The sequence below is a fragment of the Venturia canescens genome, chromosome 4 (genome assembly GCF_019457755.1).
Source record: "Venturia canescens isolate UGA chromosome 4, ASM1945775v1, whole genome shotgun sequence".
NCBI lineage: Eukaryota > Metazoa > Arthropoda > Insecta > Hymenoptera > Ichneumonidae > Venturia > Venturia canescens.
This window is the reverse complement of record NC_057424.1, coordinates 5154798-5181686: the sequence shown is the minus strand read 5'-3', so window position 1 is coordinate 5181686 and position 26889 is coordinate 5154798. Positions and strand designations below refer to the sequence as shown.

The 26889-nt window shown below is 39.4% G+C and overlaps 4 protein-coding genes across 7 annotated transcripts; 3 read left to right on the top strand and 1 right to left on the bottom strand.

Moving 5' to 3' along the window:
* The first annotated feature begins 2091 nt into the window (after positions 1-2091).
* On the top strand, positions 2092-6046 carry LOC122409166 (dynein regulatory complex protein 9). Its single transcript, XM_043416506.1, has 5 exons — positions 2092-2648; positions 2851-3091; positions 3213-3419; positions 3590-3721; positions 5416-6046. The coding sequence occupies exons 1-5, from the start codon at positions 2359-2361 to the stop codon at positions 5614-5616; spliced, it is 1071 nt and encodes a 356-aa protein (XP_043272441.1). The 5' UTR covers positions 2092-2358; the 3' UTR covers positions 5617-6046.
* A 5469-nt stretch (positions 6047-11515) lies between these two features.
* LOC122409105 (uncharacterized) lies at positions 11516-14647 on the top strand. 2 transcript variants are annotated; one of them, XM_043416358.1, is made up of 4 exons: positions 11516-11729; positions 11814-11887; positions 12182-12224; positions 12643-14647. In XM_043416358.1, the coding sequence occupies exon 4, from the start codon at positions 12729-12731 to the stop codon at positions 14598-14600; it is 1872 nt and encodes a 623-aa protein (XP_043272293.1). In that variant the 5' UTR covers positions 11516-11729; positions 11814-11887; positions 12182-12224; positions 12643-12728; the 3' UTR covers positions 14601-14647. The 2 variants fall into 2 exon arrangements, with proteins under 2 accessions (XP_043272293.1, XP_043272292.1); XM_043416357.1 differs by having other exon boundaries at positions 11517-11729; positions 12168-12224.
* Positions 14648-15092: 445 nt separating this feature from the next.
* Positions 15093-22260, top strand: spn-E (spindle E). The gene is made up of 10 exons (XM_043416353.1): positions 15093-15304; positions 15881-16116; positions 16456-16768; positions 17138-17595; positions 17671-18013; positions 18157-18323; positions 18412-19629; positions 19862-21010; positions 21265-21602; positions 21792-22260. Exons 2-10 carry the CDS (start codon positions 15919-15921, stop codon positions 21934-21936), a joined length of 4329 nt encoding a protein of 1442 aa, XP_043272288.1. The 5' UTR covers positions 15093-15304; positions 15881-15918; the 3' UTR covers positions 21937-22260.
* LOC122409104 (extensin) lies at positions 22136-25030 on the bottom strand. Of its 3 annotated transcripts, none has more exons than XM_043416354.1 (7): positions 24588-25029; positions 24178-24394; positions 23770-23923; positions 23539-23653; positions 23317-23403; positions 22742-23040; positions 22136-22561 (listed from the first exon to the last, which is right to left on the bottom strand). In XM_043416354.1, the coding sequence occupies exons 1-7, from the start codon at positions 24682-24684 to the stop codon at positions 22379-22381; spliced, it is 1152 nt and encodes a 383-aa protein (XP_043272289.1). In that variant the 5' UTR covers positions 24685-25029; the 3' UTR covers positions 22136-22378. The 3 variants fall into 3 exon arrangements, with proteins under 3 accessions (XP_043272289.1, XP_043272290.1, XP_043272291.1); XM_043416355.1 differs by having other exon boundaries at positions 23317-23370; XM_043416356.1 differs by lacking the exon at positions 23317-23403 and having other exon boundaries at positions 24588-25030.
* Positions 25031-26889: the final 1859 nt, after the last annotated feature.

Genomic DNA, 26889 nt, shown 5'->3' with positions numbered 1-26889 from the left:
TTTTTTTCTTCTGCTCATTGTACACTTTCCCCCTTTCCTAAAATCAAGCCCCTCATCATTTTTATTAATAACAATGCTGAAAAAAAACGTTATGACCATTTTTAGCAAAAGTAAGATTGTCAACATTTAGCCAAAATTGTCTGAAATCCAATAAAATGCTCTTGTACGTATATAATAATCCTAGACAAAAGTCATTAAAGTTTTGTTTAATATCGAGAAGCATCTTCGACCGATAGACCGATCTTTGGGGCAGATAAAAATAATAAAATTCATCTGTGCGCCACGAAAAGTTGGATAAATTGGGAACAGACCTGGTTTTTGATGGACCAAAGAAAGCGAAGGGGAAAAATGTTTAGCCTCACAACAGTTCATACATTGTTAAGTAAATATATATATATATGTACGCGTATATAGACAACGACGATGCAGATTCAATTAAACTCCCTACGCAACTAACTTTTCCAATCAAAGTGCTACACTTCATCCCTCGCCATTTCTTCAACTCCCTTTTTTCCTCGCTCATTCCTTTTTCCTTCTTTTCTTACATGAGCCTTCGTTTATTCCTATCGTCCGGCCAAGTGCCAGCTATCCTGACGAACTCGTTGTAACCACGAGAAACTTTCAGCTGACACGTCGATATATGTATCCGGCATACATGGGCCATTTCAGATCGAGAAACTTTTACCCATTTTTTTTTTTTCTTTCAATCTTCTTGTGTACGCAGTCGAAATGAAGTTTTACACCAAAGTTTCAAAACTCAGTGCAAATCATTCGACAAATTCTTATTCCTTTTTATCCCAATCGTTTTCGGATATATTTTTCTTCGGCTCTTGAAAATGTCTCCGTTCTCGTGACTCTCAGTTCCAACCGGACAGCGCGAAACTTGATCGTTTTTCAATCAGGCTCCAATAATGATTTGACTGGAAGCGACGTTTTTTTCCGGCATTTTATTCATCACGACGAATGAATGTGAAATTTAGGGATAAGAGTGATGGTTCGTGTGGAAAATTGGGCTCGAGGAGGGTTGCATTAAATTATTTTGTCAACGACTTCTCGCACGACGAAGGGGATTGAAAAAGGGATCCGAAATAATGGACTGGCCGGGCGTGAATTGGTCCATGCACACTGCTCGGCCAATGAATTCGATGCTTTCGAATTCGAGGCTTTCATCCATTTTCTTTCCTTCCCTTTTGCGCTCTTATTCTCATTCTCCGAACTGTTCGAGTCGGCGACCACTGATACTCATTCGCTGGGGATGCTCGTGGTTGAACTTTTCTGCCACTTTTAGCTCCTCCATCTTCCTTCTTTCTTCTTGTTACTGATCTCTGAGCTTCGGAATAAGAGCCTGAGGCGAAAGAGCTACGGATATATAGCACGTGCATTCATCGATAGAGTCCTCGCGCGGTCGAAGGAGTTAAGGAGCACGAACTCTTAAGATTTATGAAGGAACCTCGACGTCGGCTCTTTCTTTTATTAAATGATTTTTTCAACTTTTGAGATATTCAAAGTTGGCCAGACTCGCGAGCCTGTTTCTCTATTTTAATATTTACCTTGTGCGCACCGCGGCTTCCTCTCCATAATAAAACTAATCGAATCAATTTTATTCGCGGTGCATTATAAAAGGGAAGAATCGAGCGAGCGATGGCGCTCGGCGGTTTCTCAGAAATAGGACGCGTCCGGAGTACGCGCGGCTCGAGGTGCGAAGGTATGTGATCGTAAAAAGCTGAAAAGTGGGCAAAAACGTGATAAAAAAATGTATATATTTGAAGCCGTAAAAAGAGTGAAGGAGAGCGACCAGGGCGTGGAAAAAATGGTAAAACGTCGAGGTCATCGGCATCGGATCGGTCAGTCCTAGAAGTCTATTAGACTTCTTACCCGGAGGGAGCGACTTGCCCGTCCGTACTTCAAAGCACGGAGGCAAAAGGTAGCAAAACAAAAGGTCAGAAGGTTGGAAGGTTGCAGAACGATATTCCAACACGTCTCGTTTCTAAGGTAACCGGTAGGCCAATGGATCAAACTGTTTCACAGTTGGCCACGTTCTGTAATGCTCGACGAGCACGCGGACTCGTTTGCCTCCTGGTGCAAAGCGTGAAAACTTTATTTTACATTTCTCTCTCTCTCCCTGGCTTTCTTTTTCTTTCTTTTCGTGCCTGTTTTACTCACATTTTTTCTTCTGCAAACGGTGTTTACTCGAAACCGGTTTCCGAGGTGTTTACTCGCTGACTTGATTATTACCTCCTTTTCGTTCTATACAATTTTCCACCTTTTCTCTCTACTGGCCTGCCTGCTCTTTTTCACCTTTTTCGCGCTTCTTCCGCCGTGCAAATTGAAACTGCAGAAAAATACCTCACCACCACCATGAGCCGGCACGAGCTTATTTATTCACGAAACAACCCGGTAAAGGAGTCACAGAAAACCGAGGACTTTTCGACTCCTGCGACCAAGTCCTGTGCGTCGGATCCAACGAACCGGCCCCCCTGTTTTCATCGGACTCAGAGAGAAGCCGTTGTCACGGTTCTTCAAAAGTTTACCGATCTTTTCGCTATTTATCGATCGACCTTGGATCGCCGGATCTCTACCATCAGATTTCATGACCTCGACGATCGACTCGATCATTTTGAGACGATGATGAAGCTCCGAGACGACAGGTAAGCGCCATTTTTTCGAGTTCGAAACACACGTTTTCGAAATTTCAGACCGCAAAAACCGGGCGATAACGAACATGAAAATCTATTTATGAAAATATATTTCAAGCGAACACCAGACGCATATTCGCAGCGATCGATTAAGCCAACCTACATTTTCGCACAACGTAATTAAACGGATAATTTATGAAGATAATTATTGCAGCTTGTACGTGAGCAACATTCTCGATGATTTAATAGAGAACGTCGAATCGAACGGCCGATACGATGTATTAATTCGGGAAATAGAGGATAATGAGAGAGAACGAGAAGAGGAAATTTGTGTGGTAGAAAATTACGAGGACACAATGAAAAACCTTGATGAGCTTGGAAAACTTTTGGAAAATGAGAAAAAAGTAAATGCTCGCGAGAGGGAGGAGTTGGGAACAAAGCTCGCTTCTCTGAAGGTTCGTCCTTGCGATAATTACTTCATTTTTGGACCATTCGATGGACGAAATATGCTCTCGTGCGCCCAGCTCGATATTGCTTACCATAACTTGGTCGAAATGATTTTGAACTCTTTTACAGAACGAGGTGAAAAAACTGCGGTACAAAGCGAACGTTGAATCGAAATACGTGAAAGCTTACGAGGAAGCCAGATGCGAGGCTCACGCCCTCCGGTGCAGTTTTGATTACCAAACTCTCCGAGATAAACAGAACAATATTTCTTCGAATGAAAATAACGAGATTCGAGTTGGCACGGAAATCGTAAAATTTCTCGAGATAAATATTCTCGTAAGTTAGCACGCACAACTTACAAGCCGCAAAATAAGTTTGTATGCGGAAGATTCATTTTTCAAGCGTTTCCGCGCACACGAATGAATAATAATTAAAATGTTTCTTTTGAGCCGCATTTATTCTTGTGTTGAAAGAATACGACGAAAATTACGAAAGTGAATGTACAGGAAAACGAGAGAGCTGTCTCCGAATGGCGGGAGCGTTACGAGCAGGAAACTTTGACGTACACAAGTGAAATTCAACATTTGAGCAAAGAAATTGAAGCGAAAGAAGAAAGATTGAGGAAACTTCAGTCCCAGGTAAACGTTGCCTCGTCATTTACCTTTTTTCTCTCTTCCTCTCACCTTTTTATGCCCCATTGTTTTGGAGGGTGCATTCGCATTAAGCGAGAGTTAACAATCATTCTAAATTTTTCTCCGAGATTAACATTTTACTTAGAGACACCCTCCGCTGTGCCGTGCGTTCGCGCGGATAAAAGCTGTGCGCGCATTGCGCCGAGACTTTTCTCTTTAACGTGCAAATAACGCGACTCTATATTTCACCGCGTCCAGTCTAATATTGTCTGAGAAGAATGTCCGGAAAAAAGTGCGCCCACATCGACGAGCCAAGGGAAACAAGAATCTGCCTCGTGCCTGCGGGAGAATCATTATTTCGTTCTTTTTTTCGCGCGCAAATTGGGCACCGAAATCGATTAAACGTGGGATTCGCTCTTTGAATAGTCTCGTGCAGCTTGATACCAAGTTTATATGCGCACGTGTGCGTCCACCACAGGGTGTCACGGAATCGGGGACTCAAACTCGAAGGGTTTATTCCAGAGCTCGATTCCGAGCGTCAGATCAGTTCGACTGAGAGCTTCAGTTTTCTCGCAGCCCACGACTTGACATTTTTTCAGCACAAAATGTCCTTCGTGCCCAAAAAAAGAGGCTTGATTAACGACTATTGAATTTGACAATTTCGTATGACGAAGATCCCACAAACGAATCCAAGTTTCAGGAACCTCCTTAAAACACAGTTTTCCTCGAATTCCGGGTCTCTCCGTACCCGCCGCGCAGATTTACACGGTTGATGTTCGATTTTTGGACACTCTGTACGTGAGCTCGTGCATATATAACATCGACATACAATTTGCTAGTGCTCTCCTTTGCGTACTCCTCGTACGGCTGGGTGGTCGGCGACGGAAGCGGCACTCGGGCATTCTAATCGTCGTCCGACGAGCACTCTCTCGGTCTCATGCAAGATTCATCCGGAGAAGAAAAAAGAAAGGAAAAGGAAGAAAAAATGAAAATTTCAGCCGCCCTCTCGCCGGAACTTGCCTCTCCCACGAGTCATCCCCGTAAACTAGCTATGCCGTCGTTTCTCCCCCGCGCCCTTCCCGCGTAATTAATTCGTCGGACCTCCGGGACACAGAGCCGAGCTCGCTTAGGTCCACTCGACAACGCGGGAGCGTCCGTGTGTGCATCAGACATCTCGCAATTAGTTTCCGTCAGTCATTCTCAAATGCCTCATCTCATCGCGCTTTTCTTTCTCTTTCTCTTTATCCCGCCCCCGCTCCTCTTGCTCTCCCGCGTTTCTTCTTCGCTTTGTCTCTGTCCTTTCCGAGCTCCGGGTTTTCCGGGATCGAGTTATCTTTCTCCGAAAGCACCGCGGCGGCTCCGCTGCTCTTCTTCTCTTTTCCATAAAACATCGAAATAAATTGGAAATTGCGGATTCACCTCGTTGTCCTGGTGGGGAAAAGGATCGATTTTTTAAAAACTTCTCGCGTCTTGCGCGCGTTATTATTTCTTTCTCGTTGTCGCCGCTTCGGTTATTCCACCGTTCATTCGAGCTCGGCTGATCGCTCGAATGCCCCGTTGCGCATGACTCTCCGCATCGCGAATAATGCCTCAACAACCGTAAATTACTTTGAAGTTGAAGAATGAGAATTCGAAAAAAATGAATTTCCGGCGGCCCGGAGCTCCCCGACGACGCCCCTAATAGGATTAAATCATTGCAGTATCGCGAGAGACAAGAATTCATCGACACGTACATTGCCGAGAAGGAAAGAGCGAGGCGGCTCAAAAAGCGCGAGGAACGACGTCGAGACTGTGCAATCAGGATTCAGGCGTGGTGGCGCGGCCTGATGGTAAGACGGAAGTTGGGTCCGTATCGTCCGGACGAGAGGAAGAAAAAACGAGCCGTTAAATCGAAGAAATAATCTCCGCTTGCCTCAGCCGCGGCTCCTGCTACTTTCTTGCGAGCTCTCAATCTCTCCGGTGGTGGCTCATACAACGCTTCGTACGGACGTACGACACTCGCCTGGCGAACTACAATATACCTCGACGCGTGTACAAAAGTTCGCTTCTTCCGTCCCTGACGTCCCCGTGGACGCCAGAAGGTAAAGAAGCGTCCAAAAACTATCAGATTAGTTTCCCCCCGCCCCCCTCGCTTCTCTCCTTTTTGCCGTTTTTTCTTATTTTTTATTCTACAATGACAAACGAGCACGCCACGACGAGAAATAGGAAGTGAAATGGAGAAGGAAAAGCAAAAATTATCGCGTCTGTCCCCAAAGTGGTTCGCTACATTCGTCATTATTCTGGTGCAATGAAAAAACTGTGTACAAATATTTCATTCGCGTTATTGTGCGTAGCTTCAATAAAGATTTTAATCGTCGTAGCATTTTTGGTTTATAAATAATGATTCGAGAAAAAACGTTTCGAACTGTATTTGCAGCAAAACGCGGAGACACCGGTCGTTCTTCGAGGCCTCGCGCTTCACCGCACTGGGACAAATTCGCACTTGGACTTTTCAAAATGTTTTTATTTCATCCGTGATAACGCACGGAATTGATCTTACAAGAAGACTTTTTCGGGGTAACAATTCCTTAGTGATCGATGACAATCGTTTTAAAAATTGTTAAATCGAGTTCATTGTAGAAAAATGGGCAAATTGAGGAAAGGAATTTTCAAGTTTTAGACACATTAATGAGATCATGGCCACTATTTAAAAATCTGCAGAAAAATCTGATTTTTTTACACAGCATAGAAAAATGTTCGAAAATGACGTTAAAAAAAATTGAGGGGAGGTTACCGAACATTTAAGTAAGAAAATAAGTATTAAAAATTGGACATCGTAGTGGCAGTAAATGGATCGTGATTTTTCAATTAAATTTAAGGGATCGTAAATGCTGGAAAAAAAAAAATTAAATCATATACGTATTCGTTGAACATTTATCTTGTTAATGACGTTATAAAAATATCAGGTCACGGAAACTTTAAGAATGAAATCATAAATTAACTACTATTATCGCTCACGATGAATCGTTGAATACTAGGTTCGGTACGACATCGGCAACACCGTTCTATCAGCTGTTTATATATATATATGTATATTAGGGTGTGTCGAAAAAAATCGATATTTTTTTTTTCGGGCTCCACAAGCATTTTTCTTCTTTTTATGCCAAACGATGAAGCTAGCCAAAAGGACAGCTCAAAATAAAATTATTTCGGCCGGCCCACCGCACACTTCAATTTTCCATAAGAATAACATGTGAAAAAAAAACTTTGGTGAACATTGTTCCATATCATCTGTAAAAAAAATTGCACAGATATTCTAGTGACGTATTTTTGTAGAAAATTGAATTCCCTACAAAAAAAAGTTCTTAGAGTCATTGGCCTAGAACCAATCGTTCAACGATTACAGCAGTTTGAAGTTTCTGACGTCACCTAGCCAGATTTCGCATTTATCATTCCCTATTTTCGAGGTCGCTCCTTTTAATGGTACTGTTTAAATTGGACTGGAAACTATTTTTAAGTATAGTTTTTCAAAAATAGCTTCTAGGATCTTTATCTAGGCAAAAATATCGGGTACATACTGTTCTCATTTGTTTGAACGAACGACATAAATTGTTTGTCTTTCCACTATTTGTTTGAATAAATTATGAAATTCAATTAACCAAACCAAATGCACAGATACAAATATACATAGGAAAAGAGAGAGAGAGAGAAAACAGTTCAATTTATTTCCCGTGCTTACTATTGAATTGATTAACTTATTATAATTACATGTTGTCGTAATACCGAACCGTTTGAGCGCTGTAAGCGCACACGTTGGCGTAATGCCGAACTGCTTCAGTCTTAATTTTTTTTTTAATATAAAAAAACATAGGCTTTAGCCCAATTTAAACAGCATCGTTAAAGGGAGCGACCTCGAAAATAGAAAATGATACATGCGAAATCTGGCTAGGTGACGTCAGAAACTTCAAACTGCTGTAGCCATTGAACGGTTGGTTCTAGGCCAATGACTCTGAGGACTTTTTTGTAGAGAATTCAATTATCTACAAAAATACGTCAGTAGAATATCTGTGCATTTTTTTTAAAGATGATATGGAACAATGTTTACCGAAGTTTTTTTTATTCTTATGGAGAATTGAAGTATGCGGTGGGCCGGCTGAAATAATTTTATTTCGGGCTGTCATTTCGGCTAGCTTCATCGTTTGGCATAATAAGAAGAAAAATGCTTGTGGAGCCCGAAAAAAAAATATCGATTTTTTTCGACACACCCTAATGTATATCAACGTATATCGTGTTTAGTTGTGACGTGCTTACATTAGTATATCGGTACTGTACAGGCGTGTATACTTTCTCGGTATAATTAATAGAAAGATGTTTTTTGTTCATATTTATACAAATATTGTGATAACAAAAATATTTGTAATCACAAATAATGACGTAATCTCAAATTCAAATAAATTGTTGGTTATGCGTATCAAGTCATATGTGAGTGACAAGCCATCAGTTTACCGTTGGCAAGGTAGATATATCTCTCCTCCACCAACAACAAAGTTGCCAAATCAAAAAGTTAACTAGTCAAATTTTTACTAATAATGATATTTTTTTTTATATAATTGATAATTACAACGGACTAATTGATTAGTTATGTTAATTTTTAAATCTATAAATTTTGAGAGAATATAATAGCACCAATCTCTTATCATGACAAGAAATTCAGTTGTTCAACGCTCGTGTGGTGGGCATGATCTCGCATCAAATCTTTCAATCTTTCGCTTACGAGTTACGACGATGACGCTGAAGTTTGCAACGTTGGAGTCCAACGAAATGATCTGAAAAAACTCTCGAATAATTCCAGCCAGCAAATGTACGATTTGTTTCGTGCCGAATTTCCAATTTCGTTGGACCCGAACGTTGCAGCAAACTTCAGCGTCGTGAGTTGCGCCGATTGATGACTGTGGCACCGCATAAGAGCGTGGAAAAATTTTTTATTCGAATAGTAGGAAAAAAATTCTTGAGCATTCTGAGCTTCGGGAGATGAAAAAGGCAATCTCGTGACGGGTTACTTCGACGAATCCTGTACGAGGATTCAGCGGATAAGAAAGTATCGAGAAAATCAAAATTTCGCAAGAGTGAGAATAAAAAAATGCTGAAAAGCTTACCGAGTTCTATAAGTTTAATAAAAATCTTCCAAGTTTTTTTTCAGTTCGATTTATCCTTGCAAAAGTTCAAGCGAACCGCGAGGACCGGTGATTGAGCTCTTTCTTGAGTGTTTTGTGCCGAGTGTGAATTTTGGAACGCTTTGTATGAGCGTGAACTGCGACTTAGCTCTCTCCCAGATCGTTCGCCGTATCGACTCGACAGGGTTTTATGTCCCTCCCGCGTGTGTACTTTCGTAGCTTTGGGTTAAAATTCAAGGGGCTGGAGCAGCGCGATTCTGCACATTCTCGTTGCTGTTGCGGTTGAACCGCAGGAAAATCGTTTTCTTTAATCGGAGAACGTCGCCAGAGGCTCTGTGCGAGAATAAAAATAAAAAGAACGAAAAAAGAGACAAAAAAAAACAAAAATAAACACTATAAAACGAGCTCGAAAGAACGGACGAGAAGCGAAACGGAGGATCTTCTCGAGATGAAAGTTGAACGAGACTGTATACACTTGGGATTAGAAAGCCATGAAAAAAAAAGGAGGGGGAAGCTTGTGCAGGAGTGAATACATATAATTATGATGCTGAAGTAAGAACGCAAAAAACTCGTTTAATTCTGACGAGTCTCCATTTGAAATTATCAAGCCGAAAAAGCTTGAGAAAAAAAAAAGAAAAAACAGTCGAGCATTTAACGAAATTTGATAATTTGCCGCGTAATCCCATCGGCGCGTCTTCCATCCGTAATTTCTTCAGTTTTTTTCCTACTGTTCGAATGGTCAGTGGGTCAAAAAGTTCCGAAATGTTTACTCGAGAAATCGTATTTTGGTCCGCTATCTACAACGAATACTGAAATATATTCCTCTCTCGATCTCTCTCGCTCGCCCCGCCTCACTCTGTTTCTTTTCCAGTTTCGTAGCATTTAACCACGAAACTTGCACAGTTCCCCGTTCGTAAGAAATTCACGAGGCCTCGGCGTGTGAAGCCAGCCTGCTTCTCGTTTTCCGTGTCTGCTGGGAGGCATGAAGGTTTACTTGCTACTTTCGAAGTAGTATGTGGCTTATGAGAGGGTTGGAAATACACAGGCTCTGCTCTATAGCAATCCTGGAAGCTAGAGTGTATACCGTATGTGCACACGAAGGGAGGAAAAGGAGTTGGAACTAATACGTTGATCGTGCATGCGGCCACAGAGGCCAGCCACCTCCTTAGATTACGATATAAGGATTAACGGTTAACGCGACGTGGCAGGCGGGCAGCCAGGCCACCCACCCAGTCGCCGATAGCCCGACGAGAAGCTTCGCTTAGATGTACACTTCTGACCTACCTTTTTCACCCAAACACATAAGTCTGCTGGAAAGCTTTTTTGACCTCGGAATTTCCATCAGGACACAAAAACCACTTTTAGATCCAATAGATTCACTTCCAACAACTTTTCTTCATTTTTCAGGCTGCCAAACTCCTCTGCGACGCGTCGTTTTTAGCAGAAAGTCCTTCGACTTTGAGTCTTGTATCGTGGAACTCGAAAATCACTCTCTCAAATTCATGCACTTCCAACATTGCCTCGCCGGTTATTCGAACTATCAACTCTTTCGCTCAATTATCGATAAACTTTAAGCTTGTTTTTCAAAACGTTTTTTTTTCAATGATATTTTTCGTTATAAATTATTCATCGGGAAATGCAGCAGTTGACGAAAAATATTTTTTTCTTAGCCTCAAAATCTCGAATCCGATTTCGGTAATTTGAAAAAAAATTATTCTCTCCATTTTTCGTATTTCATGGCGGAATTCTCTCTCAAGTTACGTTGTACTATTTGAAATGCGAGGAAAAAATTGAATCCGAATCGCGGCCACACAGATTGACGCGATGTCTGTTCCGTAAACCAAAATGTGATTCGAGTACGCGAAAATCCGCCATGTTTAACACTTTTATGATCATTTTTTTCACGGCTGAAGTTAAAAAAATTTCTGTGTAGCTTATCATAAAATTTAATTTCAAAGTATTCTTAATTTTAGCTGATTTTTGTAGCTTACATTTTGTCACAACCATTCTTAACTTGGTTCTACTCAAGCATTGGGCGCCCTCACAGTATTCGCACACACTCTATGCATTCCTATCGTTTAGTTCGGTAAGCTCGGTTTTCATAGCTCATGGGAAGGGGGAATCCCGGCAGTGTTGCCAACTTAGGGGTTTTCCCCCTAAATTTAGGGGCAACGCAGATGCCTAGGGGTTTTTTTAGGGGCAATTTTTTTTTGGGGGTTTTTTTAGGGGCAACTTTTTTCTAGGGAATTTTTTAAGGGCTACTCTCATTTCGAGTTTTCAAGTGTTCGGTGCGTGTTAAAGACGAAATATTCTACCGAGACCGAGACCGTGTTCCGATACTGTGAGTACTGTAAGCCCTATAGGGATGGTACAAGTAGACTACCGCGCCACTAGTGGTGAAAAGTGAAAATTTTTGGGGATCTTTTATCATTATTGTATTATTATTATATATATATATATTCAATTATTATGATTATATTTCAATCAAAGTATTGAAAGTGCTACCCCAAAAACTTATAAATTATGACATTAGAGGCGCCACGAGTACTTTCGACCTGCCCTCTATCGAATCTGCACCATCTCTATTCGCTCTGTGCGCGTGGGCGGAGCCAAAAATCTAATACTACTACACTAATAGTATTAGTGTGTTCATGCATACTGCCAGCGCCACCATAAAGGGGACTCCGGCGTTTTTGGAGGAATACGTATACACGACACACGCTCACTTTCAAAGTAGTATGTTTACGCGCACGGAGCGAATACCAAAGCAAATACTCGCAGTACTCACAGTCACAGTCAATATCGGAACACGGCCCGAGTCTCTTGATTCTGCTCGCTCGCGTACCTTCTCGGATTGCAAAGTAAGTCATTTTCGTTTTTTGAAGTATCAGCGAAAAAATAAAAAAGGTATTAATAATTCAAACTTATATTCAAATTCATTACAGCATGCCAAAAGAAAAAAACAAAAAATATCTGCAAAAATATGTAAAGTGTTGGGAGACCGATTCAGCGCTTCAAGGTTAGTTAACATGCATTTTCTAAATTCGAATAAAATATATATTCATTCTCAATTTTTTCTATTAAATATTATGTTTAATTATTACGCTCTGTCCGAACGACAAAACGGTTGTATGTAAAGATACATATAAAGATACGTGGAAGTTGAAAGTGAAAAACGAGGATCGAATGAAAATAGATTCAGTTTTTACGTTTACAAGATTATTAAACATAATCAACTCAAAATAATGATTGTTCCAATTCGGTTAGTTTAATCTATGAGATGAATGTTTACTACACAGGGATTTCTTCAAAGCTTGCAGATCAACCGAGGTTTTCAAAGTTTTTTCCTGAAAAAGGTAATTTAAGTTATGTGAACCAGTGTGTTCTGGTTCGGTTCGTAGAATGTGTTTGATTAAGAGCTTCATTTGGTGGTAGTTTCACTGGTTTCTTTTTTCCTTTTCATTCCAGGTAGTTAACCTCAATTTGATTCCATTTTCACCTCCTCGTCTTGCTTAGTTTCCTACAATTTTTCATCAGTATATAGACACTCGTACTCCTTCGATTCCTCTAATACTTTTAATGTTTCCTCCAATGTGTTTTCACCTAATGTTTTAATATTTCTTCAAGTATGCACTGTTTTAATTCTTCTTTATTTGTGATGGTCCGACTAACTATTTTAAACATTTGTTAATGTTTATATGGACTTTCGCAATTGATATTGATAAATATCATAATTTATTATTATTATTAAATGTCTTGTGGTTTACATTATAGGTTGGCTAGGGCCTGATCCAACTGATACATGTTCTGCGGTCTGCAAATATTGTCGAATATCGTTGAAAGCTCACAAAAAGGATTTGATGAACCACGCAAAGACAGAAAAACATAAAAAAGCTGTATCCTTGGACAAATCAGCAAAGACATTCGAACCGTTGACTTCAACATTTGAGCCAGTTCTGACAGAAGCAACGAAGATCGCCGAATTGAAAATTGCTGCATTTATTGCAGAACATAGTTCACTGCAGACTGTGAATCACATGATCGACATTCTGCCGCAGCTGGACCCTTCGTCACATATAATTTCGAATTTGAAACTCCATCGCACTAAATGTTCGATGTTGATCAAGAACGTCCTCGGGCCTTGTATGCTCCAAGAACTTATCCAAGAAATTGGCGACGGTCCATACTCACTCATAATCGACGAGAGTACTGATCTTTCAACGCAGAAGGTGTTGTGTATCATGTTGCGATTTTTCTCTTTCGAGAAACGAGAAGTGGTTACAACGTTTTATCGGTTAATCAAATTAATCGATGCCGATGCAAAAAGTGTGCATAGTGCCATTAAACTTCAATTAGAACAAGATGGTTTAAAAGTTGAAAATATGGTCGGCATTGGCGTTGATGGAGCGAGTGTGATGGTTGGAAAACACAACTCAGTTACAGCTTTGTTTAAGCGTGAAATAGATGACCTAATCGTTATGCCATGTGTTTGTCACTCACTTCATTTATGCGCTGAAAAAGCATCGGAAATGTTGCCTCGTCCATTAGAATTTTTGGTTCGAGAAACGCATAATTGGTTTTCTTACAGCCCCAAACGGTTAGAAAAATATAAGCTTTTGTACGAAACAATTAATGGTAGTGGAAAACCGAATAAAATTCAGGGTCTTAGCGGAACTCGTTGGCTTGCTCGATCCGAGGCTATCGATACCATCTTAAATCAGTGGGAAGAATTGCAATTCTTATTTTCAATTGCAAAATCAGAAGACAATTGTCACATGGCTGCTCAGTTATACAACATCATGATAAGGTTACCCTACAAAGCTTTTCTTATTTTTTTAAAATACGAACTGAAAAGTGTAACGCAATTAAATTTGCTTTTTCAAAGTGATTACGTAGAACCTACGAAATTACTTGAGGATCTTTTTTTGATGTTCAAAAACTTACTGCAAAAGCTCGTTGTACCATCGAGCTTGCAGAAATTAACTGACAGTGAATTGATCAATTTCGATTTTCAATCTTGTTTAATGCATACTTCAGCAATGTATTTTGGCTACGAGTTTCACGTCATTGCTCAAGATATTGAACCAACAGAATTATTGGATGTTAAAGAAAGGTGCAAAAAATTTCTCTGTACTTTGGCTCAAGAGGTTCAAAAAAGATTGCCGGACAACTTATCTATCCTAAAGACGATGGCCGATCTTCATCCTAAAATCGCATTATCGCGAATGAAACCCAGTTTAACAGGTATTATTGCAAAATTCCAACGCACTCACTTATACGGCAATAAGAATGAGACAGAGTCAGAATGGAATCAATTGCAAAATAAATCGTGGCCAAATACAGTCAATTCCGTTGAATTTTATTCAGCCGTTTTTGTAGATTATGATTCTGCTGGTCAAAAGCGATTTGAAAACATTGCCAAATTTTCAATGGCTCTACTTACACTTCCGATTTCAAATGCAAGTGTCGAACGCGCTTTTTCGACATACAACGTAATTAAAAATAAATTACGAAATAAGCTGTCTCTTGAAGTACTGCAAAGTATTATGATGGTACGGTTCACTTTACAAAGACAATCCGGATCTTGCGTCAAATTTGTTCCTTCTGCCCGTATGCTCGAAATGTTCAACGTTAGTATGTACGATTTCAAAAATGCAAACAATACTCAGAAACAATGTGATTCAGTCGATGTTGTCGACGAAATATTCGATAACTACATTGGCGAAATATGAAGACGCGGGAAAAAAATTCTTACAATAAAATGTCAATTGTTCTCTTATTAATTTGTTATTATAAATAACATTTTTCACTATTTGTATTTATTCCATTGTAAAAATTACATGGTGTAAATTAAATGATAATTTAATTCTCACTAAATGTTTTTTGTTCAATGTTTTTATTTTCCGATATTTTCATTAAATTTTCATTACAGGAATATTTTTTAGATTATTATAATAAAATTCATTATAAAAATGTTTATTTTTATTTAAAAGTATAATTTTAAGCAATATTCAATGTTACGAAGGAATATAGCGCTTCTTCAAAAATAGGGGTTTTTAGGGGGATTTCAGATGGATTTTGGGGGGGGACGGTCCGTAGGAGTTGGCAACACTGAATCCCGGGAACCCCACAGTTACCAATGAGACGCTCGCTCGACTTGGCGCTGCTATAGGCGTAAAGTTGTCTCGGAATCAAAACATCGAAATATAAACACTTGCGGCATTCTATAACGACAACAACGATCTCCGAGGTTCGTTGTGTCGAAGTCGAGGCGCTGAAGACTGCTGGCGGCAAAGACACACGACACATATATACGTTGGGATTGTGCGGATCGTGTAGTAGCTTTTCGACGAACAAAGGACAGTCAATTTTCATTCTTGCGACGAATATAATGTACGCTCTCTGAATGTTATACCTGTGGTGTCGTGGTCTCTTTGTAAGTTCTTATCAATTACTACGTAGTTTTTGTTGGCAAAGAAATCGAGGAACAATAGCAGAAAGGGAAAGTTTTTCGTTTTCATTATCTTCGGTGTTTCGGAATTTCGTCCATTTTGCCACTATTCTCCCGAATCGATGGATAAGAATTGTTTCCGTATCCCGAGTCATCTGGATCTATGAATAATAATTAACATGGAATATAGAGACAAACCGTTTACTCTTTGTGTTCTCAAACCGTTAATTTTGAATCTTTTCACGATTTTTCTTTAACGAAACACAAGGCCACGTTTTTTTTTTCGAATTGAAAGAAACAAAAACCGAATTCGATCATCCCTAAATATACTGATGTTCTTTTTATTCAACAAATCGTTGTACGCAAAAAATACGAAGGACTTTGTAAAGTATTTTTAATTTCCGCTAAATCGAAAACCCGACGATGTAACCTTTTTCTGTGTTCACCCAGTGAATTTTAGAAGTGGATCTCAAATCTCGGTTCTTTAAGGCTCTAAAAAATTTATACTTTTTTTCATCAATTTGAATTACCTCTTTTGTCACATTTTACATTCCTGGGTAGAATAATCATCCAAGCAAGTTTTGAAAACGGATTTCAACATGGATTTCTTGGACGTTTTCGATGGGTCTAAGAACTTCTCTGTCATCAAAGTCCCTTTGGAATCTGCCAGAGCTCAGAAGAAACTAACCGACATGTCAATGTTTGATGATCATCTGAATTCTACGATTGGCTCAAGCATGACTGGAACAGAATACGCTCAAGAGTACATTAAGGAAGAAGAGGAAAAAATTCTTGCCGTAAATAATTTTTTTTCACTGCCTTCGTTGAATTTTGGTTTCTATTTTAAAAATGTATTGTGGCAATTGTGCTTGCTGAGATATTGTAACATTATGCGACAGGGAAATATATCTACAAAAAGATGTTCAATAAATCTCGTGAAAATTAAAAATTGCCAGATTGATAATTTAAAAATTTATGTGCATGCAGTAATGAGCTTTCTTCTTAAAACCATGAAAATCTGTAAGAAAGTTTATATTTCTCATGTCATTTCAATGTAAATTTTATCAGAAACGTTGGAATCGATTGAATAAAATTTTTTTTAATCATTAGTTTCTGTTCAATACATTAATTTTCAGGACGAGAGAGCTCTTCTCGTCATTCCAAGTGCTTCCGGGCAAGATTTTGAGGCAATATCGGAAAGCACAGCTGGACCGGCTCATCACGATTTACAAAATGAAAATTTGACAAAAATTTACAATACTTACGACTTTGCTCACAGAGCTAAAGAAGGCTTGACAATAAGTTCAATGGAGAACAAAATCGTTTCTATAATTGAAACAAATAGTGTTACTGTGATTCAAGGACCTACTGGATGTGGAAAAACTACGCAGGTTCCACAATTCATTCTGGACTCGTGCGTGAAAAAGAGAGTACATTGTAACATTATAGGTGAGGCTTTCCTTTTTTTCTTTCATTATTTTTTTTTGAGGTCGGAATACAACGTTTTAATGATTTTTTCTTGTATATTAAAAAATTTAGTCTTTATAGTCGTTTGAAAATTTACTTGATTACAAATACTTCAACAACCGATTCCAATGGGTTTTTCCAAAATTTCTAAAGCCTAAATGACTGAAAACAGCAAGAGGTAATCGGTCCCATTCTCGTGGAACATATATTGTACTATTGTTGGGAAGGAATCCATCCAAGAAATACTTTTCAGCTTTTATTTTAATTCTAAATCCAAGTTTACAATTTCTTGTGCATAATTGATTGTTCCTGAAATTCATTATAAATAATAAATGCGTTTCTTTCATTCAGTGACTCAACCTCGACGAATAGCAGCGATAAGTATCGCGAAACGCGTTAGCGAGGAAAGAAATTGGCCTGTGGGAAGCCTCGTTGGTTATAAAGTCGGAATGGTGAACAACACGTCGCTAGACACGCGTCTCACTTATTGCACTACCGGAGTTTTGCTCCACCGATTGATAAGCATGAAAAACATGCTCGATTATACACACGTGATAATCGACGAAGTGCATGAGCGTGACCAGGACATGGACTTTGTGTTGCTGATGGTGAGGAAATTCCTGCGTACGAATTCACGATCCGTCAAAGTAATTTTAATGTCGGCGACATTCAGCGTTGATAAATTCTCAACGTATTTCTCAATCCCCATGAGTTGTAAGCTCGTCCCTGCTCCGGTTATTGACGTCGCCAAACGAAATTTCTTCAACATCCAAGTTCATTACATTTGCCAAATAATGCAGTTGGGTCGGGTAAGTCGTTCAAGAAAAAAAAAACGGTTAATTCGAAAGACATAAAATTGAAAACAATTCTCATTACTCGTCTAGATTCCCGAGGTTTCAGAGGAGAATCCAAAAGTTTCGCGAGATATGATGACGTTCTGCATTAACTTATTGACTTGTTTCGACCAAATGGATAACCAAAGTGACGCCGATCATCGTTTCGCTGTACTGATATTTTTGCCAGGCATTTGGGAAATTGAAGAAATGCACGCACTTTTGACATCGAAAGAACATGAGAATCTCAGATGCGATGTGGTAATTTTGCATTCGTTCATTACTAGTGATGAACAACAAAACATTTTCAATCCTCCACCCGCGGGTCAACGACGAATCATTTTAGCGACGAATATTGCGGAAAGCAGTATTACAATTCCGGATATTAAATACGGTAAACAGGAACAGCTTGTTTTGGGGGTTTTTTTTTTTATCAATCATAGTTATATATTTTTCATAATCATGAATCTTGAAGTTAGAGCTTGGCTCCGTGCATTTTCAATGACTTTCTATAATTTCGAATGATTTGTCGCACAGTGATCGATTTCTGCCTAACGAAACAAATGGTGACGGATCCAAAAACGAATTTTCAATGTCTGGAGATCAGTTGGGCGAGCAAAGCGAATTGTGAGCAACGTGCTGGTCGTGCTGGACGTTTAATGGACGGCAGAGTTTATCGCCTTGTGCCTCTGCGTTTTTACGAGGTAAGCATTACGACAATGATTTATTTTTTACATGCGGTTATCAAAAATTCATGTTTCCGTTGATTTAAATGATGAATAAAAATTTCAGGAGGTGTTGCCGGAAGAAGGACAGCCGGAAATGCTGCGAGCGCCTCTGGAAAACGTCGTGCTCAACGCCAAAATGTTGGATATGGGTGAACCAAAAGCGATTTTGGCGCTCTCGTTGGATCCACCGGATTTGAGCAACCTCGAGCGTACGATACTCGTGCTGAAAGAGGCGGGCGCGTTGTTGGATAAAGAGAATGAGCTGAAACCACTTGACGGAATTTTGACGGATTTGGGTCGGGCGATGGGAGCCCTCCCGCTGAACATTCACATAACAAAATTGATAATGCTCGGGCACATATTCAGCGTGCTTCGTCCAGCTATAATAATCGGTGCGAGTATGGCGGTGAAAAACGTGTTCAGTGCCCCATTTCAACAGAAACTTCGAGCTTACGCGGCGAAGCTGACGTGGTCGGAAAATTCTTCGAGCGACTGTATTTCCTTTTTGAACGCTTACAATACGTGGATATACAGAAAAGCGACGAATCGTTTGAAGAGCGACGCCATTGAAAAACGTTGGGCGCGATCGTATCATTTGCAGATAAGAGTATTGCGGGAAATCGAGGCGCTTGTCCGTGAAATCACGTTGAGGCTTCGTAAATTGGGCATCATCGAAACTGTTGGTAACGATCGCTCTTGCTGGAGCAAAGATGAACTTCCACTTATCCTGAAAATCGTGATCGCTGGTGCCTTTTACCCGAATTATTACACGAGATCCAACACCATCGATGAGAGTGAAGGTGTCAAGTGTCTCGGTGGTTGCGATCCAACGAAAACCGTTTATCTTCAAGGCTGGCCTATCGATCAACCCGGTCTGCTTTATGCCAGAAGAATTCAAGAATACTTTCAGGATTGCGTCTCGTCGAAAATCACCAAAATTCTCGTTAGCTTTGATAAATCCTGCAGGGTTTACGTACAATTTCGAGAGAACGAAGAAGTCGGGGATATCGATGATGACAACACCAATCAAGAACCTGGAGAAATTTCAATGTGCGTCTACAAAGCTATCAAGTTACGATCAATTACTAGCGCACTCGAAGTACCCGTCATGAACGCTGAAGCTGCTGCTAAACGGGCCGAACAACTCGGTCTCTCCAATTTCACCCCACAAGTATTTTTGCCCAAAGAAGGACCCATCGAAACCATCCCACAAATTGACATGAAATTTCGACCCATTCTTCCAGCACTTGATATCGCCCACATACGGATAGATATACTGCGGGTAAGATTTTTCGACGTTCCAATTCATTTAAATATTCCAACGGAGCTTAATATTCATGATTATTTTGAAGATGATAGAATAAGTGATCTCTCGATGTCGATTTGAATGCCATTTTCAGTAACGATATTGTTAGAATAGATGAAATTTTCTACAGAAATGCTCTTACCTCTGGGCTAGGGAAAAATTGAAGGTGAGGTTTTTCCAATAAATAATTCATTTTTTTCTGATACAGCCGATAACCCCCGGACACTTCTGGGCTTATAACCAAGACGAGGTCACCTTGCACACGTATCAGAAGATTCGATCAATGGCTAATTCACCAAAGGTTCATTCATCGGAAGGCCTGCTGAAGGCTACACCCGAAATCGGTTCTATGGTTTTGGTGCCACGTAGCAATGGGGAAAGCGTAGAATACTGCAGAGGGGTTGTGCGAAACGTGACGGTCGAAGTAAAATCGGGGTCGTTGGCAGAGGTTCTGTTGATCGACACTGGTTACATGGAACGAGTGCCAGTCTACGACTTACGAAAATTGGATGACGATCATGAGATTAATTCGATTCCTGGACTAGCGTTCGAGTGCGTACTCGCGGGAATTCGTCCTTCAGAGATTAGCCGCTTTCCCAATAAATGGTCGACGAATGCTTTAATTTTGTTTGAAAAGCTTTTAAAAAGGAAGGTGCCATTTTTCGGCGAAATTTATTCGGTCGTTGACGGTATCGTTCGCTTGAAACTAATATACGGCGTAGAGGGCGAACAAATTGTTTGGAACGACCAATTAATTGAACTCGGGTTTGCTGAGGCCAAAGAAGAGGATTATCAATCGCGATGCAATCACGGGCTTCGGGAACGCTACTCCGATCTATCGGTTGAACAACGACAGTACTACGAAAAGCTTCAATATACCAGCGGATTCATCAACGACTCTTACCCTGAACCTCCGGACTTCGGTGAATGTCACACCAGGGTGAAACTACGTGGCCCTTTTTCACCCCTCGAGATCAATCTCACTTCCCTGGCCAAAGCTGGCATCAGCAAAAGAGTCGTGATCGACAACACCTCCATCAATTCGGTTCTTCTCGATGCAAATCCGGACGATCCTCACGACCGGCTCCTCGTCGCCGGTTTCGTTGGCCAAAGCCCCGCTGGATATCATCTCACTCTTCGCAATACCACTTTAATGCCCAACATCCCTGGACTCACTTCTCTGTTGTGCCTCATTTTTGCGCCCAGAATAGAACTACGCAGAAATAGAATGAATACGCGATATATAGGGGCTCTCTGCGGCTTGGGCTATCATCCTCTCACTAAAAACAGCCTCTTTCCTGACCACGATCTTCCGATCCACTTTGACGTTGACATTTCTATGGATGATCTTCAGGAAGTAAGCCTTCAAAAATCACAGTTACGATTTAATTTCGAGTTGCAAAGTTTTGTTCCATTACAGATAGTTTTCTCTTTTATTTCTTTGCTGCAACACTTAAAAAAAGTTAAATGTTGATGTTTCTTTGTTTCACCAAAATTCTCTGGTCGGTGAAAAATGCTAATTTTTCCCTAACTTATCTAGAAAATTGGAGGGGAAAAAAAACAAAATTGATACGAACGAAACTAACAGATTTTTCCGTTAAATAATTACAGGTCAATAGATTGCGATACTGGATGAATTTAGGAATTCATGTAGATCAAGAACAAAATGAGACGACGGAGAATAATGGAGAAACTGTGGTCTGTCAGGCCCGAATAAAACGAGCGCTTCTGGCGCTTTTGAGCAAACGAAAAGCTGTTCCGCGCGAGACCGATCCAAACTTCGGGGCATGGTGTCGCTACGACGAACGTTGTTTCTTGCCACCAGGAAAAGTGGAGATGTCAAAACATTCCATATATCGTTTACACGAAGCTCTTGAGCTTGAACCGAAGGACGACGAGCGGGAAAATATGATAAGTCATATAGAGGAGTTGCGACAATTGTCGGGAAGGTAATAAAAATCGTGTTTTATAAAAGAAAATTGCGACAATCGAAATAAAAACTTTAATAAATTTTCTTGATCGAAATCATGGGGATGGAACAGAATAGAAAAGTTCATGAAATTAAATTCATGCAATTTCGAATAAGAAATTCAGAGCACTAATAGTGAAGATAAAAAACGTTTTTGTTTTGTTTCCAGGCATTATCGCGACGATCAGGTTGGCGACGTGGTTTGCAAACTCTGCGACGTTTCACTGTGGGGAGTCTATCAACTACGAATTCATCTCTGCAGCAAGGAACACATTGACAAAGAGAAAACGTTCATGAACAAAGACGATTCCTAGTCAATAACGTTGATTCATTGGTTATCATGATTTCCTAATTTACACTAGATCGAAAGATAATTTAACTGTCCTCGTATTATGTTTTCTCATAAACTTCATGGATATTCAATCCATATATTTTGTGATACAATAACTTTTCACGTAGTAGAATGAAAAAGTAAAACAGGTTAATTTTCAGTTCTAAAAAGATATTTAGAAGTTAGGTTATCAATAAATCGCTTTATTACTTTCGTACAAGTCTGGTCACATAAAATTTTTCCCTGACTCTGGATATATGTACAATATGAAAAGTTGCGAATAAAGTGTCTTACTTATTTTTGTCAATTATAAAGTCATATTTGACGAGTTTAATTATGAAGCTTGAAAGATGAGATTAAAAAGAAAGCAAACTGAAGCTTGCGTGACAATCAAGAGAGCTCGGATATTTCCAACGTCGTAAAATTCATGCTTCACGTTGTAAGTATCTGGCACCGGGTTGCGAGTATAATAATCTACCACCCGGGACATTTGCGGGTGAAGCATTTACGTAAGTTCCCGGTGGTGGAGGTGGATACGGAGGTCCTGTGGGCGGTGGCTGCGGTGCTCGCACCGGATATCCTGACGTGATTCCACCTGTTTTTGCACCCTAAACGAAAAAAAAAACTTGTTAATACAAAATATTGTTTTTCCAGCCCTTTTCACATGTTTTTAATGATTTTGAGGAGATCCCATAAACTTGAATATGCGAATTCGAGAAGCATTTGAAACTCGATAGTTTTCTGAAAAATACTTTTGCAGTTTATTATGAAGTAAAAAAAGTAAGAACCTGAGGCGGTTGTTGTATCGGAATTGCACCACCATGAACGGTCACGTGGCTGCTGGGACGTAAATAATATTTCTCCTCGGGATAAGCGTTTTTGTGATCGATCGTATGAATATTTTCGTATCTTGAGAACGGAGTTATCGTTCCCGCCTGATGGCCAGATATCGTGGCTCTATTGCCCGACAGATAAACTGGTTTTCCGGGTTCCGGTTCTCTCGATGGTTGTGAACTTTGGGTTGTGTAGCTATACACGTTTTGGCTTGGGCTCGAATAAAAACTCGATGGTGGATATTGGTTGTTTTCTGAAACGATATTACAGTGTTTTTATTCGTCTCTGATTTCATAAATTCCACGCTTTTCTGTACCGTCTTATGCTCTAGAATAAAATTTATTACATTTCCTTTTTAAACGAGGAATTTGGTTCTATAAAAATCATTTGAACGTGTTCAAAACATGGTCAACATTTAAATTTGGAAACAGTGTATCCTGTTTAGAATATTTTGATATTCCAAAAACACATATTTTCAGAGATGCCTCGTTTAAATAATTGACGAACCAAAAGTCATTGACGAACTTACTGTTCCAGAGGACAGCTCGATTATCGCCAGATCTTCTGGCAGCGTCCTCTGATTCTGGAAAAACATAACCATCTGCCCTCAAATCACCTATTTTCGAAGCATGATTTTCTCTCGGTTAGTCGTTTGTTAAAACGCATTGTTTTCAATTTCATTATTAAATAAAATAATCATTGACATTTCGTCTCGAATCTCGGGAGAAACGAACGAGAGCATGAAACTTACTTGGCGGCGGTGGATTGTAGGTGGGTATCGAAGGTGGTGGTTTGTAACTGTAATTTGCGTGATAGGACGAAGCCACTGGTGGGGGCGACGGAGTGTGAGCCCTTTTCATAGGACCCTGAGCAATGAAAATAAAGTAATGAATGTTATCCCCTTCCTTCTTAATATGATTTGCATATTTTTGGCTCCTATGAGAATAAAGAACAATAACCAAAGATTTCTTAAAAGATATACATTAACGGTTGGCATCAAGGTATGTGTTGGCGTAGCTGCTGCTACTTTGTAAAGTGGACTGCGAGTCGGTAATGGCAGAAACAGCTGAGGATGAACAACGCTCATTCCTGTACCTGGATATCCACCGACAGCTGTCAAGACTTCAGAACAAACACTGAAAAATTCATACAATCCAAGGTTAACATATATGTTCATTGAAATCAATAACGAAGAGTAATTTTGACAAAAAAATATTGACAAGAGTCAAGAGTTTTTATTACGGAGTATCAAAAATCAATTTGTGAAGTTGAATTAAATTGTACTAATAGCTTATTGGCTCTTATAAAACAAATTGAGATATAGAATTTGTTGAGTTTTCGGAAAAATTTTGGAGGACAATTTTTGTCAATAATTACGTAGCCATCACACCTTGTTTCTTTGATCAATTGCCTCCGTCTATTGTCATCTTCATTAAGAACTTTTTTTAGTTGAAGAAAAAGCTGATGTTTTTCGTCTTTAAGCTGCGAAAGTTCGTTTTCCAAATTGGAAATTTGTTCACGAGTTTCTCCAAGAGTCATGACATCCTGTTTTTGTTGTCTCTCCCTTTCTTTTCTTTGACGTTCTTCCTCTGCATCTGCTTCTTGCTCTGCAATCACAAAGAAAATCTTTATTCAAAAAAATGTTCACAAAGATAGAGCGAAAAGAGAGAGAGAGAGAGAGAGAGAGAGCGTGCGTATTACAAGCAGGTTAAACTTTCGACAAGTGCAATATTGACTCTCCGATTACGCCCACAAATAATCCTCCCATTTTTTCCCGTATTCACGAATTCTTTAAATTACCCTGCTTCTTTCTTTCTCGTTCTCTGGTTATGTGTGTTTTTAAAGCGTGCCACATCTGCTCATTCCGTTGCGGAGGACCCACAATTACGGCTGGCATCGTTACTTTTTTATCCACTCTAATTGCACTAATTGCGAACAACAATGTGTTTAACCAAGAAAGAGCCTTGAAGGATCGCGGTTCTGTTTTTTTTTATCGTTCACTTTTTCTCCGTACAACAAACTCTTTATCACATATTATTCGTAGTCGCAACTTTGTGAGCACTAAACAACACGTGAAAATTTCTTATACAGATGTCATTTAATCTTTGCAACTGAAGGTTTTTCGTCTGTTAAAAACTGACGAACTGTAGAGCATCAAAGATTGTAGATTGTATGTCAAATTTTCGGCATCGAACTTTATTCTCTCATGCTCATGCTGCTCTTTCTTTCTTCACCACTTTTCATCACATATATATGCTACTAACGCGTTGATCAGTTCGGAGAGTAACCGCTAGGAGCGCCGTAGTAGGAAAGTCACCGTTTTGTCGTGCGTGTGCAGAATTTATCTATATCAACAAAAATAAAATCTCAATTCGTTTACTTTTCATTTTTAATCATTTTTATTCAACAATTTAATTGTTAATCAAACTTCGATGATCAAAGTGTGAACGAACAAAAAATAATCCGAGAAAATTCATGGTTTTCAGTTTCCGGATATATATAAGTATATGGGGATTCGTCTCCGAAACATATAGAGCGATTATTTAGATTATTATACATGTCCTGACACCAGTCGGAGTCAGAGAACGTTTGATCTCCTTACACGCGTTGGAATTGAATAAAACGAAGAAAGGTAAAATAAAAATTGCGCATTTAGACAGAGACGTCGTATTACAACCAGTAGGTAGCGCTATCTGTCGGAATTAGTGCACAACCAATACAAGAAACGTTGCTCTCGTGCTACACGACGATATAATAATACCGGGACCCGAAAGCTCCTCCATGTTATGTAGCGGTTTGAATTCTTCGAGTTTTCATAAAAATAAATCGTGCATGCACGAATATCCACTATAAACTTGTATCGCGCATCCCGGATAGACTTTTAACCATTTTTAAATTGTTTTTGGGCACAATAACATTTATTTGTAGCCCATCAAAAAAACATTCACTTTTAATTTTTTTCTAATTCCTTCAATTATTTGAGTAAGTTGAATGTCAGATGAGATGTTATCGGATGACAATATGAGAAAGTCTTTTTTCGCCATATAACCATAAAAAATAAATGCTAGGGGCAAAAATGCATGACAAAACGGCACGAAATATCGCACGGAATAATTGATGATTGACAACAATGTAACGTTTCATAATGTGTACTTTATTTTCAATACATAACACTATGATAATGAGGGAGAAAAATATTTTATTATTCGTGTCGGCCGCTTCATGTGCTCAGCATCAAGAAACGGGCAACTCTTACCCCATTGGCATTAAAATCACGCCAACGGTGGTGGAGTTACCAACTCTTGACACTTTTCAATATTCTTTCCGATTCCTCTTCAGAAACGATCCAATCCGTGAGCATATCCCGCTGTTCGATTGAGACTCATAACCTCCGAATTTGATAAAATCTGAAAAACGATTGAAGATTAAAATTTACCTATATTGTCAGGTGCCTAAAAGCACCCGATTCAAAGGGAAAATGGAACGGGAACGTTTTGAGATTTGGAAAATAACCTCAAAAACGTCAACCATATGTGAATAACACTTTTCAGCATCAAATAATTACGTTGAGAAATTTTTAAACAAACTGAACTAAGGGCGGGTTGTTTCAACTTCTAGGTAAGCTTATCTGACATTTATGCCCGTTTTCTCCAACGTTAAACTGAGTTTAAACTCGATTCATCCTACCTCGAAACTATCTGAAAAAAATTGAACGAAGTTTGAACCGCGTCGGAGAAAACGGCCTATAAAGGTCTACAAGTCAATACTTTTACCCGCCAAATAAGCTAACCTAGAAGTTGGAACAACCCGCCCTAAAAGTGACATTGCTAAAAACCCGTGTCATATACAATTTTTTAATATTTTCCTTTTCAAATTTCTCTTGTCGTGATTTGGTTTGTCGTAATAATCCATTAGTGAGGTTGACATTCCAAGAAATATTGAAAACGCTGAAACTTTTCAACGAATTTCGAAAAATGCATTAGCAAATGAGCATCAAATAATTTTGAGATTCGACTTCGATTGACTTTGAATAAAATATTATCAAACTTTTCACATTACGAATACCACGAGTATAATTTTTACAAGTGATAGAATTCGCGTT